General features: G+C 51.5%; 1 protein-coding gene across 4 annotated transcripts in view; it reads right to left on the bottom strand.

The window, feature by feature from the left end:
• Positions 1-19,232, bottom strand: part of LOC119964739 (P-selectin-like) — a 149,922-nt gene that overhangs the window by 75,314 nt on the left and 55,376 nt on the right. For all 4 annotated transcript variants that reach the window (XM_038794666.1, XM_038794668.1, XM_038794669.1 and 1 more), the window contains exons 9-10: positions 17,754-17,939; positions 5,608-5,793 (exon numbers count right to left, since the gene is read on the bottom strand). In XM_038794666.1, the coding sequence (XP_038650594.1) occupies positions 5,608-5,793; positions 17,754-17,939 (372 nt within the window). The remainder of the gene's footprint in view (positions 1-5,607; positions 5,794-17,753; positions 17,940-19,232) is intronic.

The raw sequence follows: 19,232 nt of genomic DNA, 5'->3' as shown, positions 1-19,232 counted from the left end.
TTCCTCCGGGTGCTCCGGTTTCCTCCCACAGTCCAAAGATGTGCGGGTTAGGTGGATTGGCCATGCTAAATTGCCCGTAGTGTCCTAATGAAAGTAAGGTTAAGGGGGGGTGTTGTTGGGTTACGGGTATAGGGTGGATACGTGGGTTTGAGTAGGGTGATCATGGCTTGGCACAACATTGAGGGCCGAAGGGCCTGTTCTGTGCTGTACTGTTCTATGTTCTATGTTCTATGTTGGCCTTTCACCCCCTGCAGGCAATGGATATTGGAATACAACCAACAACGATGGCCTTCCTCCTAATCGCTGCAGTCTGGGGGATGCCTTGTGGCTGTACGCGCTGGAGCTGTTCGAGGAGGAGGGAGCGTGCAGCAGTGGAGCCTGCAGCAGCGGAATATACAGCGATGCTCAGGATGGAGAGCCAGCTGCCCAACAGGCCGAGGAGGAGGTGAAAGGAGGCGCCACATAAGGCCTCACGTGTCATTCGAGGACTTGCAAGACCGGGCATGCCGTTGAAGATTCCGGCAGAGAGACACTGCAACATACCTGCCAGATGGTAGCCCACCTGGCACCGTGGGGGTATGGGTCAGGACACCCACTCCCGGTGGCCGTCAAGGTGACAGTCACCCTGGATGTTTATGTCATGGGCTCCTTCTAGGCGCTGACTGGGGACCTGTCTGTGATCTCACAGAATTCGGTGCACTGGTGCACCGTGCTGTCACAAAGGTCCTATATGCCCAGTTGGCACAATACGTGCATTTCAATGTCATCCACCAAGATGTCCGGTCAGCCGGGTTTGCCATCATCACCGAGATGCCCTGGGTCCAAGGGATGATTGACAGGATGCAAGTCCCTCTACGAGCACCTGCAGATGACCGGCCACTCTTCACAAACCGAAAGGGTTTCCACTCGATGAATGTGCAGCTGGTGTGTGACCATTAGTCGGGTGGAAAGGTGGGGAGCTCAGCCACCCACAATGTCTGCCCATTTCCCCCCCCCCCCACACTCATTCTCTGGCCTGCCCAGACCAGCCCATCTCTCATACCCATCTGACAGAGCACCGAGGCAGGTTGTAACAGTGTTAACAGGTATTTAATATGCACAAATATTTACAGATACGTGCCCTAGCCCCTATACCTAAACTGTGCCCTGCACCCATGCCAACTTAACTGGTGTCCAACCTTCTGGCCTTACGAGTCCTAACGCTGGGTCTAGGCGGGTCCCCAGACAGTACATCAGGAGTGGAGGCGGCCTGCTGCAATTCCTGCCCTGCTACCTGGGTCCCTGTTGGCAGGCAACTTCTGTGGCGACCGGACCTGGATGGGTACCGGTACCTCCCCTGCGGGAGTCACCGGCGCAGGCTCATCACTTCCTCCTTCCACGGGGTGCCCGATATCCCCCAGGCTACTCCATGGGACGGGGGTGCGAGCGGAGCTATCCCTTGAGACTCCCCTGCCACCTGGCGCTGCCAGTCCTGGAGGCTTGCTCTGGTCTGAGCCAGGATCTGCATACTCGCAGTCATGGGGCACAGGGAGTGAACTATCGCAATCTGGGACTACGCCACACTCCCCATTGACTGTGCCTCCACTTTCTGAGCCTGTGTCACATCAGCCAGTGACTGAGCCACCTCCCTCTGGGTCTGTGCCACGTCAGCCATGGCCTGCTGTGACTGGGCCACGCTCAGGAGCGCCGCTGCAATTTCTAGGTGGCTTTGGCACATGTCTGCCTGTGAGGCAGCAATCCTGTCCTGGGCCTTGCCCCAGGCCTTGGACATGCTGATCCATAGCCGAAGCCCTCGCCCCCAATGCCTCTGATTAGTTTTGACTTCTTATCGGATACTGGAAGGGATTCTGTCACAATATTCACGTGTACTACACATCCTCATCCATACGCTGTTCTTCCTTCATGTCCGTAGCTCAAGAAAGTGCCAGCTATGACGAGATTTTTTCCTTGTGTATAAATGAGACTGAAGTCAAGCGAGAGTTTAGTCTCCCTCAACATTGTCTCCCGAACTTTGTCATTACTAATCCTGAACACAATTTGATCATGGATCATCGATGCTTGCAAAGTTGCAAAGTTACATGTCTGAGCCTTTAACCTCAAGTCTGTTAAAAGCTGTCAAATGATTCGTCTGCCTGCTGTGTACACGTGCGAAAAATATAACGCTCTAATGTTTCGGGTTTTTTGGTGTGCAATGGCGGTCGAATTTCTTTATGGCTTCATCGAAGTTATTTTTATCAGCTTCATTATCGAATACAAAGGTTTTAAATATTTCTATCACCTGTGCCCCTGTAACAGTGAGCAGCAATGCTATTCTCCATTTATCAGGCTGTGCCTGAAGACCTAGAGCTGCTATGTAGTGTGTGAATTGCTGATTAAAAGCGCGCCAATTCGCATCTTCATTACCAGTGACTCGAAGCTGGTGTGGTGTCTTCAGACCTTCCACCATTGACTTTAATGCCCAGTAGTGTGTTGAGTGATATCTGTGAGTACTCTACGTGGTCAGTAGAAATTCTTTTTCTTCTTTCTTCTCTGTTATCTTGTCTTTTTCGAACTTCAGAACCAATCCTGGTATCTTGTTAGATCTTCAAAACCAATTCTCATACCATGTTATATTCTGGTGCTTGGCTGGTCAGAATAAGTGCATGAGAGAATGTCTAGTTTGTGACTAGTTAAATGTTTATTGTTAACCAATAATGTGGGTTAGATAACCATAAGAAACTGATCAAAAACTACTAACTATTCTAAATTATCTAAGAGCTACTACAAATGTGACTATCCATTACGCCGACTATCTCCAGGCTCCCTGAGGTAACAGTCTCACGTGGTTGTTCTTTTCTGCCACCGATGGGCCGAGTTCCCGACGGTGCGGACTACATGTTGTCCCAGCAGTCGGGAACCCGGCGTGCTGACTGCGGACTGTGTCCAGCGCTGCCATACTTGGCCGGGATCCGTGCCGCTGGCTTGGCGGGCTTCTGCTAGGGCTGGGGGGACTGGTGGGGGGGGGGGGGGGGCATGGCCAGGGGGTAGGCTAAGGGGCCACGGTTGGCGGGTTAGGGTTTGTACACGGCCGGCGCCATGTTATACGGCGTGTCCAGTGCAGGTCGTCAGCCCGGCGCATGCGTGACGCGGGACCCGGCCATTCTCCGGCCCTTTCCGGCGCAATCCACGGGTGTTTCACGTGGCGCCGGTGCTAGCCCCTCACCGGTACTGGGATTTGTGGGGTTCGCGCCGATTTTCCGGTTGTGAACCTCCTGCGGATTCTCGTTTCACACCGGCACTTAGCCGCAGAAACGGAGAATCCAACCCCTGGTTTTTGCCATTATCTTATGTATACATTGCCTGGAGAGCTTTGGTGGCTGGTCAGTGGGTTGATGCTGCTTGAATGTCTACTTGAATTTGGCAGCCTCTGCAGAGGAACTAAGTCATCTGTAGGCAGCACGGAGGCTCATGAACCTAACAGATTGAAGGATCTTGAGGTGGAATTCTCCCCCAAGATTTCAAAAGGCTGGACTCTCCAGCCTCCTGGCCACATGTTTCCCGGCGGTGGGAAACAGTGTACCGTACACTGTATCCATCGGCCCGGGGAGGGCCGATCCGCGGGCAGGGAGGGCTTCACTCAGGACTGGGGGCACTACTGGGGGGCGGTCCAGGGTGTGCGAGCGGCTGAAGGGGGGGCACTATTTTTGCGGTCCAGGTCCGCAGGTTGCGTCTGCCATGAAGGACGCCGTGACTGCTGCAGGCCGCCGCCATGCGCATGCGCGACCACACACCCAGCAATGCTCCGGGCCGTATCGGCAACTAGACCTGGGAGCTCTACACTGCCTGGCTGCTATCCACCCTCCCCCTGGAGCAGGTGGCGTTAAACACCACCGTTTTCACTCCGGCGTGGGGACTTAGTCTCCCAAACGTGAATCCAGCCCAACATTTTTAAGTGACGATTTAATCAGAATCACACCCTCACTGGGCAAGAAGCAGATTACTTCGGGGCACAATGATGGGGAGAATCCCGAAGAACATGCTATGACCCCTCCCGCGATTTGCAGGTCTGTGCACGAGGGCGTGGGGCTGGAAATTGTGACCCCGGACTGAGACATGTGGATCGCAAAGCAGAAATTTTAAAAAGTAGAAAATATAAATGACATTTAAATCATTGGACAGGAAGCTAGATAAAGATTGGAACATATACATGGATTTAAGGAAAAAGTATAAAAAAGAAAAGCAGATAAAAATTATTTGAAATAAATACAATTTTTAAAAATGCATCATTTATTTTCTTCTGAGGGAATCCATAAAATAAAATTTCAGGTCAAATAGATTGTTCAGTAATAATGATCAATTACTGTGCTGTTAAAAACTCAGTTACTCCATTTCTGCTTTTGAGTCAGAACAGTGGAACCGGAGTTTACACCATCACAGTGATCTCTGGATAGATTCCATTGGTATAGGTAACAATAGTACACCATGCAAAGGAGCAGGCTATCACTGACCACAACCCTTCAATTTCCAAATATGCTGATGCCGGAAGGTATTTTACCCTGTAATAAGCAACAACATATTGTATCATACCAATAAAAGGGTGATAGAAGGCTAGCTATGTGGGTTTTGGTCTTTTGTCATCCAGCGATCATATGTTTTTACCATATAAGCTTCAGCTTTGTTTCATGGATGTAACAATTACAGCAGTTTGTATTTATCCCTTAAGGCAGTAACCCAGTAACTGAGACATAACAGGACAATTGGCAAAAGTAAAATAAGGAATCCTGGCTTCTAAATATACAGGTACACAAGGAATAATATTTCATATTTGTATATGTGTCAGCAATAATTTATTACATTTTACTTCCATTTTTTGTAACATGAGTGCCATTTCTGCACATTTACACCTCATATCCATGAGAATTAAACAACAATAACTGTCTATATCTGATTTACACTGTTGCCACTGCTGACAGCCTGAACTGCCATTGCAGGTGTGGTGAATGTGATTCACACCGGATTATAATCTGTATATACATGTGTCTATATTGTAAGTGCAGTTGCACTACCTGACCTCCAGGGGGAGTAGCTCTGGGAATGCTCAAGAGTTGTACGGGGCTTCTCCCTTGGCTCCGCCCAGGACTCCTCCCCCGGGAGCTGCTGTATAAAGATCAGTGCCACAGGGTCAGCCGGCCAATTCACCGAAAGTTCAACGGCTAACAGGCTGGCTCTGTTGTAAGTATATTAAAACCGCTATTCTAATCCTACAAGCCCGTGTCCGTAGAATTGTTGGTTCCAACAGCAGGACAGCAAACTAATGAGACCCATCTAAAGAGGTGGCAATCCCATTACTATATTACCAGTGCCACCTCCAATGCTGGTATCTCTTCTGGCAACCAGTGACTCAGTAAATCAGCCTGGTGAGACAGCTCGATAATGCTGGCATACCTAACCAGATAATTAAATCAGAAAAGAGGACTTATAAACAACAATGCATGTTGCAGTGCTATTGCAATGTAAATGTAAATTTGTGTTATACATTAGACTTACTACACAGTACCAATATCCTTAGAAATGTTGCAATCTTAAAGCAGTTTTGGAACATAAACAGGCTTTAAAACTGAGAGGTACCTTCACAGGAGGGTATCTGTTTTGTCCATTGTCCAGACGCTCCACATTGAACACTGTCTGATCCATTTAATGTAAAGCCCTCTTCACAGCTGAAGTTGCATGTTGTATTGTAACTGAAGCGTCCAAAGGAATGGGAGCAGCTCACATTCCCTTTCTCAGGATTCTCCAGCCTTGCGCATTTTGCCGCTGGAAAAATAATTCAGCAATTTTGACGTTTTAAGACTCATGCTGGCAATAACTAAATTATGCTGTAGTGGAAGAATTGATTGAAATGCAATATCCGGTTGTCATTAGTCTGGATGGCATAAGATCAGTTTTGTTGTGTGGTTGAGGCCCAGACGGGAGTTTGGGGGATTGTCCTATTTCCCAAAGTATGCTGTTCGAGTCTGTATTTTCTCAAAACTATTTCTCTTTACTTATAGCAAATATTTACCCATTTGAGCTTCTACACGAGGTTGGAGCATCTCCTCTTTCCCGATCTCTCTTACTTCACAAGGTCCCATATAAGATATTAGCATGTAAAGCGTAAGGGTTGGGGATAGTGTATTGAGATGGATAGAAAACTGGTTGGTAGGCAGGAAACAAAGAGTAGGAATAAACAGGTATTTTTCCAAATAACAGGCTGTGACTAGTGGGGTACTAGTGCTCGGATCTCAGCGATTAACAATATATATTAATGATTTGGATGAGGGAACGAAATGTAATATCTATAAATTTGCAGATGACACAAAGCTGGGTGGAAGGGAAGTTGTGTGGAGGATGCTTCAGTGTGATTTAGACAAGTTGAGTGAGTGGGCAAATTAATAGCAGAAGTGGTATAATGTGGATAAATGTGAGGCTGTCCACTTTGAACAGGAAATCAGGTTATTATCTGAATGGCTATAGATTAAGAGAGGGGAATGTGCAACAAGACTTGGGTGTCCTTGTACACCAGGTTAAACACGCAGGTGCAGCAGGCGGTGAGGAAGGCAAATAATGGCTGGAATTTGCTGGCCGTTGGGACTCTCTGTTCCCGCTGGCAGCTCACCCCGGCTGTGGGTTCCTCGGTGGCGTGGCGTGGCTTCAATGGGAAATCCCACTGACAAACAGCATGAGTAGAGAATTCTGCCACCAGCAAATGGCACACTGCTGAGAAACACTCGGCTGGGGGACAAGAAAATCCATAATAATAATAATCTTTATTAGTGTCACAAGTAGGCTTACATTAACACTGCAATGAAGTTACTATGAAAATCCAACTCGTCATCACAGTCTTGCACCTGTTCGGGTACACAGAGGGAGAATTCAGAATGTCCAATTGACTTTAACAAGCACATTTTGGGGATTTGTGGGAGGAAACCGGAGCACCTGGAGGAAACCCACGCAGACATGGGGAGAACGTGCAGGCTCCACACAGACAGTGACCCAAGCTGGGAATCCAACTCGGGTCCCTGGCGCTGTGAAGTAATAGTGCTGACCATTGTTATCCATCCCAGTATGCCAGTCTTCATAGTGAGAGGATTTGAGTACAGGAGCAGAGATGTCTTGCTGTAATTATACAGGGAATTGGTGAGTCTACACCTGGAATATTGTGTGCTGGTCTCCTTATCTGAGGGATTGAAGTGAAGGTTTACCAGACTGATTCCTGGGCTGGCAGGACTGACATAGGAGAAGGGATTGAGTCAGTTAGGATTACATTTTCTGGAGTTCAGAAGAATGAGGGGATACATCATAGAAACCTAGAAAATTCTAACAGGACTAGACAGTGTACATGCAGAATGGATGTTCCTGATGGCAGTGGAGTCCAGAACCAGTGGTCACATTCTGAAGATATGGGATAGACCATTTAGGACTTAGATGAGGAGAAATTTCTTCACCCAGAGAGGGGTGAACCGATGGAATTTTCTACCACAAAGCAATTGCGACCAAAACATTGTATGATGTCAAGAAGCAATTAGATATAGCTGGGGGAAAAGGAATCAAAGGTTATGGGGGAAAGCGGGAACAGGTTATTCAGTTGCATGATCAACCATGATAATGAATGGTGGAGTAGGCTCGAAGGACGGAATGGCCTTATCCTGCTCCTAGTATCTACGTTTCTCAGTCATTATTACATCTGTATCATGTATGCTTCTGATGTTAACACTTTACTTCACAAAATCTACCCCTACTTTGACTTTCAAGAAGGACAAACTGTACGAGGGGAATTGATATTCAGGAGACAGCAATTTACAATACTAGTTATAAGGGATTAATATCAGTAACTCATTAAGCACACTATATAAGGGATTAATATCAGTAACTCATTAAGCACACATCGATACAGAACGTTGTACCTCAGAGTCCATGACAGCATCTGTTAGCCATGGATGTTACCAGTGCTTGAATAATACATTGCCAAGTATGATACATGTTTGACTCATTGCCGTTATGAGAGTGAGAAACAACTACTACCTCAGGAGATTGTGGTCGCAATTGCTTTCTGTGGTAGAAAATTCCATCGCTTCACCCCTCTCTGGGTGAAGAAATTTCTCCTCAAGTCCTAAATGGTCTATCCCGTATCTTCAGAATGTGAAGACTGGTTCTGGTTCTCTTGGTCAAAGTGTGGGAATTACATTTTTCTATTTGCTCTTAGAATATCATAGATCATAGAATTTACAGTGCAGAAGGAGGCCACTCGGCCAATTGGGTCTGCACCAGCTCTTGGAAAGAGCACCCTACCTGAGGTCAACACCTCCACCCTATCCCCATAACCCAGTAACCCCACCCAACACTAAGGGCAATTTTGGACACTAAGGGCAATTTAGCATGGCCAATCCACCTAAACCGCACATCTTTGGACTGTGGGAGGAAACCGGAGCACCCGGAGGAAACCCACGCACACACGGGGAGGATGTGCAGAGTCCGCACAGACAGTGACCCAAGCCGGGAATCGAACCTGGGACCCTGGAGCTGTGAAGCAATTGTGCTATCCACAATGCTACCATACCGCATATGAATGTCACAAGTTAGGCCAACATTTATTGTCCATCCCTGATTGCCCTCAAGAAGATATTGATCACCTGCCTCTTGAACCATTGCTGCCCACATGGTGCAGGTATGCCTACAGAGCTGTTAGGGAGTGCATTCCAGAATTTTAATCCAGCAACCCAGGAGGAATGGTAATATATTTCCAAGTCAGGATGATGTGTGACTTGGAGGAGTCCTTGCAGGTGGTGTTCTCCCATGTATTTGCTGTCCTTGTTCTCTAGAATGTCACAGGATTAGAATATGCTATTCTCATAGAATTTACAGTGCAGAAGGAGGCCACTCGGCCAATCGGGTCTGCACCGGCTCTTGGAAAGAGCACCCCACCCAAGGTCGACACCTCCACCCTATCCCCATAACCCAGTAACCCCACCCAACACTAAGGGCAATTTTGGACACTAAGGGCAATTTATCATGGCCAATCCACCTAACCTGCACATCTTTGGACTGTGGGAGGAAACCGGAGCACCCGGAGGAAACCCACGCACACACGGGGAGGATGTGCAGACTCCGCACAGACAGTGACCCAAGCCGGAATCGAATCTGGGACCCTGGAGCTGTGAAGCGATTGTGCTATCCACAATGCTACCGTGCTGCCCTTGAAGTTGGCTTGTTAAGTTGCTACAGTGCATCTTGTATATGGTACATACGGCTGCCATTGTGCACTGGTGGTTGAGTGAGTATATGTTTATGGTGGCAGGTAGGATTCAGATCAAACGGGTTGCTTGGTCCCAGATGTTGTTGGACATCTTGAATGTTGCTGGAGCTGCACTCATCCAGGCACTCTACCACACTCCTGACTAGTGCCTTGTAAATGGTGGACAGGCTTGGTGCAGAGTCAGGAGGTGAATTAGTCACTGCAGAATTCCCAGCCTCTGACCTGCTCTTGTAGCCACGGTATTCAGGAAACTGTTCAGTTTCTAGTCAATGGTAACTCTCAAGATGTTAATGGTGTCGGATTCAGTGATAGTAATGTTATTGAAGGCAAGGGAAATGGGCAGATTTTCTCTTGTTGAAGATGGTCATTGCCCAGAGTTTATGGGGGTTATTGGCATTTGCCATTTGTTAGCTCAATCCTGAATTTCGTACATGATTTGCTGTGGGACCATTTCAGAAGTTCGAAATGACACCATGCAATCATCAATGGACTACTTATAACCTTATGTTGCATGTTGATGAAGCAACTGAAGATAGTTGGTTCAAGACACTACCCTGAGGAACTTCGACAGAGATGGTCTGGGGCTGAGATGCTGGACGTCTGACAGCCACAAGCATCTTCCTTTGTGTCAGGTATGACTCCAACCAGTAATTTGTTTTGCTCCTGATTACCATGGACCTCAGTGTTGTTCGGGTTCCATGATGCCACACTTGGTCAAATGGTGCCTTGATGTCACTTCATTCACTTCTGGAATTTATTTAATTTGCCCACATTTGACCAAAGCTGCAACCAGGTCTGACGCTGAATGACCCTGGTGGATCCGAACTGGATTATCAGTGAGCAAATTGTTGCTGAGTAAGTGGCACTTGACTGTACTGTCAACAATACTTTCCATCACTTTGTTAATGATTGAGAGTAAACTGATGGGGATATTAATTGACCATATTGGATTTGCCCTGTTTTTGTAGACATGCTGGGCGGAATTCTTCCCCCCCCCCCCACCCCCCCACACCGGGTGGGGGAATTGCCGGGGCGCCGAGCGAGTCCTGCCACGCCGCCCCGGCATCCGCACGTGATACTCCCACCCCCCCCAAACTGGCATAGTGAGATTCACGGCTGGCCACTGGGAGAATCGCCGCTCGCCGTTTGTAACGGGCAAGCAGCGATTCTCCCGCCCGGATGGGCTGAGCGGCCTGCCCAACACGACAGATTCCCGCCGGCGCCGGGGGGCTTCTTGCACCGGGGGGGGGGCCTCAAAAGGGGTCTGGCCTGCGTTCGGTGCCCACCGATCAGCGGGCCGGCCTCTCTGAAGGAGGACCTCCTTTCCTCCGTCACCCCGCAAGATCCAATCCGACATCTTCTTGCGGGGCGGCCATGGGGAGGACGGCAACCGCGCATGCGCGGGTTGCCGCTGGCGAATTTGCGCATGCGCGGGTGATGTCATTTACGCGGTGCTGGCTGCATCATTTACACGGTGCCGCTTTTACACGGCGCCAAGGCCCGGCGCACGTAAATGACGCAGCGCCGCTCCTAGCCCCACGGGGGCGGAAGAATAGGGGGCTGGGAGCGGCCTCCGACGCCGGAGTGAAACACTCCGGTTTTCACTCCGGCGCCGGACTTAGGGCGCGATTCTCCGCAAATGCGGAGAGTCGTGAAGGCTGCCGTGAAACCGGCCGTATTTCACGGCAGCCTCCGCGCCCCCTTCCGGGACCCGATTCTGCTCCCCGGTCAGGGCTAGCAGCGGGGCCCCGTGAACCTCGGCATCGCGGGCTTAGCGAATTTCGCTAAGGCAGCGCGCTAAAGTAAATGGCGGCTGACGCAAACGATGACGTCAGCCGCGCATGCGCGGATTGGACGGCTCCAACCCGCGCATGCGCAGATGACGTCATCACGCATATGCATGAAACCCACGTATGCCGTGGTGCGGCCGTGCCAATCGGTGCCATGGTTCCCCAGAACGGCACTTTGCGGCCGTTTTCACGAATGGTGAGAGCAGGTGTGTTGGAGTTCGTGAAAACGGCCGTAAAGGCCTGGGAAATCGGCCTATCGGCGAGGGGAGAATCGCACCCTTAGGGCTTGATTCTCCGCACTCACAACGGTGCGGAGAATAGTGGGGGTCGTAAATTTTTACGGCGACGCTGTTCCGACGCCCTCCCACTATTCTCCAAACCCCGCAAAATCTCGGAGTCGCCATTCCCGACAAACGCCTCCTTCACACCCCCGACACGACCAGATTCGCCACTAATAGCCCTCCCCCGCTATTCACCGGCCCGGATGGGCCAAAGTCCCGACGTCATCGCGCCCTGTTTGCATGGCGTGAAACACACCTGCTTTTTAAGTTGTCAACCAGTCATGCTGGCTGACGACAGCTTGGAGGAGGTGAGCGCACCGCTCAGCGCACCGCTCAGCGCACCGCTCAGCGCACCGCTCGAGTCTGGCCACAATGGAGAAGGCATCCCTGAGAACGGGAGGGGGGGTCCAGAGCGGGAACAGTGGGGGAGACGGAGGGGGCAGTGGGGGAGACGGGGGGGGGAGACGGAGGGGGAGATGGAGGGGGGGGGAGTGGGAGTGGGGGGGGTGTTAGGGAGAGAGTGAGCGAGTGAGCCGTCCAACCCCGTAACAAAATGTCTGCCACCATGCCATGGCGTGCCGGTCACAAGGACAAGGCCGCTGTTTGCCCTGTGGCTTACGGACACAGGCCACTGACGCATCCGTGAGGAGGACATAGTTTACTGGCCGTTGGATGCAGAAAGTGACCAGGGGTTAGGCTGCCCGCGTGTCAGCAGCGCGACCAGGCCACCGGGACACACTGGTATCCCATGGCTGGCGGCTGCCGAGGTGTCGACTAACCTCCGTCTAACATGTCCCGTTTCTCTGCCCCCACCACCCTTCTGTAGGTTAGCACAATGTCTGTGAACAGAACGGCTATGTTCTGCGCAGTGGTTGGGGCCGCTGAACTGCATTTGGCGATGCAGCAGCATCCACACCCACAACCCGCAGTGGATGCAGGGCCAGCTGCAGCAGCAGAGGGAAGGGCCGAGGAGTTGCTAGTCGTCGAGCAGCATGGGGGGGGGGGGGGGGGGGGGGGGGGGGGGGGGGGGAGGAGGAGGAGGAAGAGGAAGAGGAAGAGGAAGAGGAGAGAGTGAGGGTGCAGCCACGGCGCCAGAGGCGACGACCAAAGCCGAGGGTGTACCGTGTCCAGGTCTCTTTCCTAACAATGACGGACATCACCTGCAGGAGGAGATTCCGGCTGAGTAGGCAGACGGTGATACATATCTGCCAACTCCTGTCGCACCTCGCCCCACGTGGAACGGGGGGAGGACACGCGATCCCGGTTGCCATCAAGGTGACGGTCGCTCTTAACTTCTATGCTACCGGCTCCTTCCAGTCTCCGAGCGGGGACGTCTCCGGGATCTCCCAGTCATCGGTCCACAGGTGTATCCGGGATGTGACCGACGCCCTCTATGCCATCGCGGACCGCTACATCACCTTTCCCGAGGACCAAGCAAGTCAAGACTCACAAGCTCGTGGATTTGCCAGAGTGGCCGGGATACCGATGATGCAGGGGGCAATCGATTGTGTTCACGTCCCCATGCGCCCGCCTGCAGGGGACAGGGATGTGTTCACAAACAGAAGGGGGACATACTCCATGAATATCCAGGTGGTATGCGACCCCCACATGAGGATCATGAACGTCTGTGCAAGGTTCCCAGGGAGTGTGCATGACTCCTACATACTGGCGCAGTCGTTCATCCCTGCGATGTTTGAGGGACGTCCCCCCCGGCTGAGGGGCTGGTTGCTAGGCGACAGGGGTTATCCGCTGAGGTCTTGGCTGATGACGCCTATACGGAGGCCTCAGACCAATGCGGAAACACGATACAACGAGGCCCATGCAGCAACCAGGGGTGTGGTGGAGCGCTGCCTTGGCCTCCTGAAGATGAGATTCAGGTGCCTGGACCGCTCCGGAGGGGCCCTGCAGTACCAGGCCGACAGGGTCGCTCGCATTGTAGTGGTCTGCTGTGCGCTGCACAACATCGCGATGCAGAGGGGAGATGACCTGCTGCAGGAGGCGGAGGGAGAAGCCAGTGGCAGTGGTGCCAGCACAGAGGAGGAGGAGGAGGAGAGGGAGGAGGAGGAGGCTGGTGGAGTGGCGGGCGCAGCACGCAGACACGACCCAGGTGCTGGTGATGTCCAGGAGGCGGCACGACAGACCCGGCGAGGATGGCGGGCACGCGACGCCTTGGTGGCAGCACGGTTCACGCATCGCATGTGACGTCCCCGCTGAAGACCAAACCACCACCTGCATCGCTAGTCGTGCAGAGGGTCAACAAACAACTTCCACCACCACAACCCCCCCCACCCCCTCTCAGTGTACACTGCTCCACTTCGACATCACCCTTACTACTGGGTCCAGACGGTATGGCACAACATTGATGGCTGTGTCAGCGGGTGTGATCAGTGCCATGTGGAATGATGACAGCCCGCTCTACGATGAGCTGTGAGCTCAGAATCGTTAGAGAGAGTCTGACCCATGGCAATAGCTGAACCATCCACCTTGGTGGCCGCTGAGTTCGTCACTGACACTCCATCACGTGCCCGCGTGGGCTAGCTGTGGGAGGGGTTAGGGGGGGGGGGGGGGGGCAGGGGCAGGGACTGCACACCCGGCACCGAGGTTTCACCACCCGTCACCCCCAGCGACACTCGGTCACCATCACAAATCCTGTGGCTGTGGAACAATCACACGGTATTACAAGTAAGGTGGAACAGTGCGTTTAATGTTAACAATTATTTACAGGTGCCCTAGCCCCTACAACTAAACTGTGCCCTTCACCCGTGCCAACTTACTCAGTGTCTATCTTAGTTGCCTTACGGGCCCTACCACTACGTCTAAGTGACTCCCCAGATGATACATTAGGAGTGGAGGAGGATTGCTGCGAATCGCCCCCCTCGACTCGTTTCTCCTTGGCCAAGCGTTTCCTGGGGCGACCCGGCCTTGATGGGCCAGGCTGCTCTGCGGGCGTCTCGGGTGACATTGTGCCACCCTGCTCTGTCTGCTGCCCACCCGATGCACCAGGAATGGGACGGGGGAGGCCGAGAATTCCGGGACGTCCCGTGATGGACTTAATGAAACCTCCCCCGAAACCTCCTCCTCCCTCCGGGAGCCCGGTGGCCCCCGGGCCTCACTTTGGGACAGAGGTGCGAGCGGGGAGGTGCCCCATCGCACCACCGACACCTGGCGCTGCCAGTCCTGGAGGCCTGCAACGGTGTCCACCAGGATCCGAAGGTTTGCAGAGACGGAGTCCAGGGAGTTAGACATTCCCGCCAGGGACTGTGCGATCACAACCTGTGAGTGCACAACGCCATCCAGCACATGTGTCAGGCGGTTGATGCTCTCGGCGACTGACTGTTGCGACTGGCCAATGACCTGGTGAGATTGGGCCAAGGCCTGCAGGGCGCCGGCAATGTCGTTTTGCCTCTGGCACATTGCTGCCTGTGAGAGGGCAACCCTGTCCAGGGCCGAGGATGACGTGTGCATATGAACCCCAACGCCTTGCATCACCTGACCCATTGCCTCCACCGCAGATGCCATCCGTGCGGTGTCGGACTGGGTCTCTGCCATGAGCGGCACCACTCCCTGCTCGTGGACGTGGTTCGACTCCTCTAACAGCGTCTGCAGAGTCTGGAAGGAAGCCCTCATCCCGTCGTTGTTTCCCTGGGTTTCTTGAGGCATCGGCTTTGCGGGTGGGTTGAGAAACTCCAGGAACTCCGAAAACGTCTGGGAGCCAGCTGCATCCTGGGCCTGGTCTGGCCTCCGCGAGTCCGGGCCCTCGGTTGCTCCGACCTCCACCTGCTGTACCTGCTCAGCTGTGATGTGCAAACCAGACTGTGACCCAGGAGACTGATCACTAAATAGGCCCGCCGGGGTGAGTGTCTCTGGGATGATGGATATTGTGGGAGATAGCAGTGCTGCAAGCTCGATGTTTTCGCAATTTAGCCCCTCCTCAATGGTGTGGGGCCGCTCAGAGTCCGGAGGGTTATCCCTGGCCATTTCCGGGGGTTGTGTTCTCGCCATCCTCTGGGCGTCCTGATCCGCAGATTGGGTTGGGGAGGATGGGGCTCCCCGCTGATCGGGCACCCTCTGTCGTGCGGCCCCGGGTGAGGTGGCGGCAGATGCCTGTGTCCGTCTGCAGCCAGACGGCCCTGGTCGTTCGGCATCACGTCCTAGGGAAGAGAATGAGACGGGTTATTTAGATTTGCTCGGCAGGCCGCTGGACGGTCCCAGTGTGCAGCGTGTGAAGGGACAGAGGATGGGGGAGGTGTCCCAGTGGGCAGGGTGTGTGAAGGGACAGAGGATGGGGAGGTATCCCAGTGGGCAGGGTGTGTGAGGGACAGAGGATGGGGCAGGGGTGGGTGTTTGTCAAGGAGGGTTGTCTCACTTGCTGCAGATCCGCCAACCTCGCATAGCGCGACATCCCGGGTGGCAGACCCCCCAACAAGGTCCAGTGCCCTCTGCTCAAAGGTGGTGAGGGGGTGCAGGTTGGGCGAACCCCCTCCAGTCTTGTGCCGCTCACGGTTGTTGTGAGCGGACTTGGCCTGTTGGGGGAGGGGGCATAGGTAGATCATTACAATACGGCAGGTATCAGCAGTCCGTTCAGATACTGGCACAGTTTGGGGGTCAAGTTGTCATAAGACGATTGCATCTCTCCTCGGGGCCAGAGCGCTGGGTCTGTGACAACTTTGTGAACCACGCTCAAATAACTCTGGCCTAATCCCCCTCCACCCCCCGTGCCGGGGGGGGGAGGTGGGTGATTAAGTAAAGGGGGGGGAGGGATGGTTGTGACCAAGGGGCACCTTCTTGGCACTTACCCTGGCAGCCCTGGTGAGGTTGTGTAGCTTTTTCCGGCACTGCTCTGTAGAGCGAGGGGTCTGCCCCACAGCACTGACGGCAGCGGCCACCTCACGCCAGGCCTGGCGTACTGCGCTGGCAGGTTGGTGATGCCCTCTCCGCGGGCGGATGATGCCCCTCCTCTGCTCGACAGCATCGAGCAGAGTCTCGACATCGGCCTCCACAAAACGAGGTGCAGCTCTCCTGGACTCCGACATCATGGCCGACAGATTCTGTGCTCGCCCGCGCCTTTTTACGGCGTCGGGCGGCGTCACGTGGGCGTGATCGTGTCGTCGCCGCGTTCCATCGTCATGCCGCACGTGATTGACGCGGCCGCATTACTAGCCCATTTCCCGGAAGTGAATACGTCGGGAAATGGACCCTTCACGACCGTCGTAAAACGCGCCCGTTTTTTACGACAGTTTCGCGATTTTTCGCGGGTGCGGAGAATCGCGCCCTTAGTCTCCCGATGGGAGAATTGCGCCCCCTATATGTGCCACTTTTCCACCTTGTGGGGTAAATGCCAGTGTTGTAGCTGTATGAGCAGCTAAGGGCACAGATAGTTCTGGAGCATAGGTCTTGAGCACGACAGCTGGGATGTTGCTTGAGACATATTGTGCGCCTACATACAGCCCCACACTTTGGCTGGGATGTACTGGCCTCAGCAAAGCAGGTCCCGTTCTGATGGATGTGGCAAGCCATTGAAAATTCCATTCACTTGACTGCGACTGGAACATCCCGCTGGAGGAAAGGTTTGCTCCTATATATACTCTTATGAGAACACAATAATCAGTAAATCAAAAAGAAATTAGAGGAGGGACATTGGAACTAAAATAAAGCATCAAAAGGAAACATAATAAGTTAACTTAAATGGTCATTCATGGGGGTGATGATGCATCCCAGCCCCTGTGGTACCCACCAGTCATGGAAAACCTGAAGCATGCTGGTGGACACCACCTCCTCCATCTCCAGGGCTGCCCGGCTGCGAATGAAACCACAGTAAAGGGACAGACAGTCAGGACAGATGACACCCCCTCGGCCAGCCACCCACTGCCTGGATCTCTTAACAGCTAACGTGGTCAGGCCTACTCCTATATACACTCTTGAATAAAACTAAAATCAGTAAATCAAACACAAATGACAGGGGTTTCTATGAACACAGGCTTGTCTCCAGGAAATGCTTACCACCTGAATACAATTAACCACCAACTAATATATTAGGGCGGGTTTAGCCCAATGGGCTAGACAGCTGGTTTGTGATGCAGAACAAGGCCAGCAGTGCGGCTTCATATTCCCATACCAGCTGAGAATTCTGAATTCTCCCTCTGTGTACCCGAACAGGCACCGGAATGTGGTGACTAGAGGCTTTTCACAGTAACTTCATTGCAGTGTTAATGTAAGCCTACTTGTGACAATAAAAAAAAGGTTATTTATGCCAATAATACCAGAAGGCCAGAAACAACCTTGGAACAATATCCTGGTATGAATTAGTGCCTTTGCCAAAGAAAGAAAAACAAGGTGGGAGAAAGTCTTGCTTCGTGTTTCAATGCAACAACTACTGTTAATAGAAAAGAATGATTCCAGATGTTGTGATACCTTCACAGCTGGGGACCTGTGCTGTCCATTCACCAGAGGCTTGACACTGTAGATTGCCCGATCCCTGAAGTACAAATCCCTCATTGCAGCTGAAGGCACAACTTGAGTTGTAATTGAAGTCTCCAAATGGACTTCTGCATTGCATGATACCTTGGTTAGGAATCTTCAGTAAATTGCATTGAACAGCTAAAACATGAATTCATACATTTGTCAGATTAATGAATGGAATCCATTGCATATCAAACATTTTTGGGCGATACTGTAATTACAATTATTTGTACTTTAGCTCATTTCGTGGAAGATATCAGAAGCTAGCTCAATTATGAATTTAGTGGTTAAATACATCCTACAGTGTGGCTCAGAACTGCACTGACCAGAAAGATTTCAGTTTGAATTCTGATTGTGTCAACTGATTTCAGCTGAATACAATTACCCATTTGAAGCAAAACAATTGGTGTCAGCATTTCTGAACTAGGGAGGAGAATAGAATCAGCTAGTTTTCACACTCTTGTTCCCTAGCGGGTGCTGGGAAGAACATCTGTGGGGCTATCAGGAGAGAACAGGGGTAGATCTGGCTATCATTGCCTCTGTAGCTGAACACATGGAGATTTGAATGCAATATCCAAAGGTGGTCATTTCCATAGAATTGTGTGGAGATTGAGGCAGCACGGTGGCGCTGTGGTTAGCACTACTGCCTCACAGGGCCGATGACCCGGGTTCAATCCCGGCCCCGGGTCACAGACCATGTGGAGTTTGCACGTTCTCCCCATGTCTATGTGGGTCTCAACCCCACAAACCAAAATGATGTGCAGGGTAGGTGAATTGGCCACGCTAAATTGCCCCTTAATTGGAAAAAAAGAATTTGGTACTCTAAATTTATAAGAAGGGAAAAAAAAGAATTATATAGAGATGGGAGAAAGTTGGGGGAAGAGTCATTAGGAGAATCAAATCCATGCTGGTTAACAACAGGACTGACCTATCACATAATTGCTGTAATCAAAATGAATATTTGACTGAATCATTGCTCTATTACAACAGCTTATCCTTTTAAACCTCGTCTATGGAGAGAGGCAGTGGTGCAGTGGCAAAGTAGCATTGTTACTAGACCACAGTAATCCAGAGACCCAGGGTACAGCTCTGGGGACCCAGGTTCAAATCTTAACATGGCAGATGGGGAAATTAGAATTTAAAAAATCTGGAGAGAATGTGTGCTTCCTCCACTGGAGCCAGTTGTCATTATTCAAACCCTGAAGTTTAGACTACAATGTAGTAAACTTTACACTTTATGATATTGTCATATGAAAATGTACAATTAACTTAATTGATGAGGTTAAGAAATTACTGTTCACTCGTGATTCTGCTATGAGTCCATGAATAGTCCCCAATAATAAATGTAGATAACTGCTTAGTAATAATTTGAGAAACAGAATTATTTTTTAAAAAGCTCTGTTTATCAATGGGGTAGTTTTAGTATTTTTC

The sequence above is a fragment of the Scyliorhinus canicula genome, chromosome 4 (genome assembly GCF_902713615.1).
Source record: "Scyliorhinus canicula chromosome 4, sScyCan1.1, whole genome shotgun sequence".
Taxonomy (NCBI): Eukaryota; Metazoa; Chordata; class Chondrichthyes; order Carcharhiniformes; family Scyliorhinidae; genus Scyliorhinus; species Scyliorhinus canicula.
Note: the sequence above shows the minus strand (reverse complement) of the source record. Positions and strands in the feature narration are given on the sequence as shown.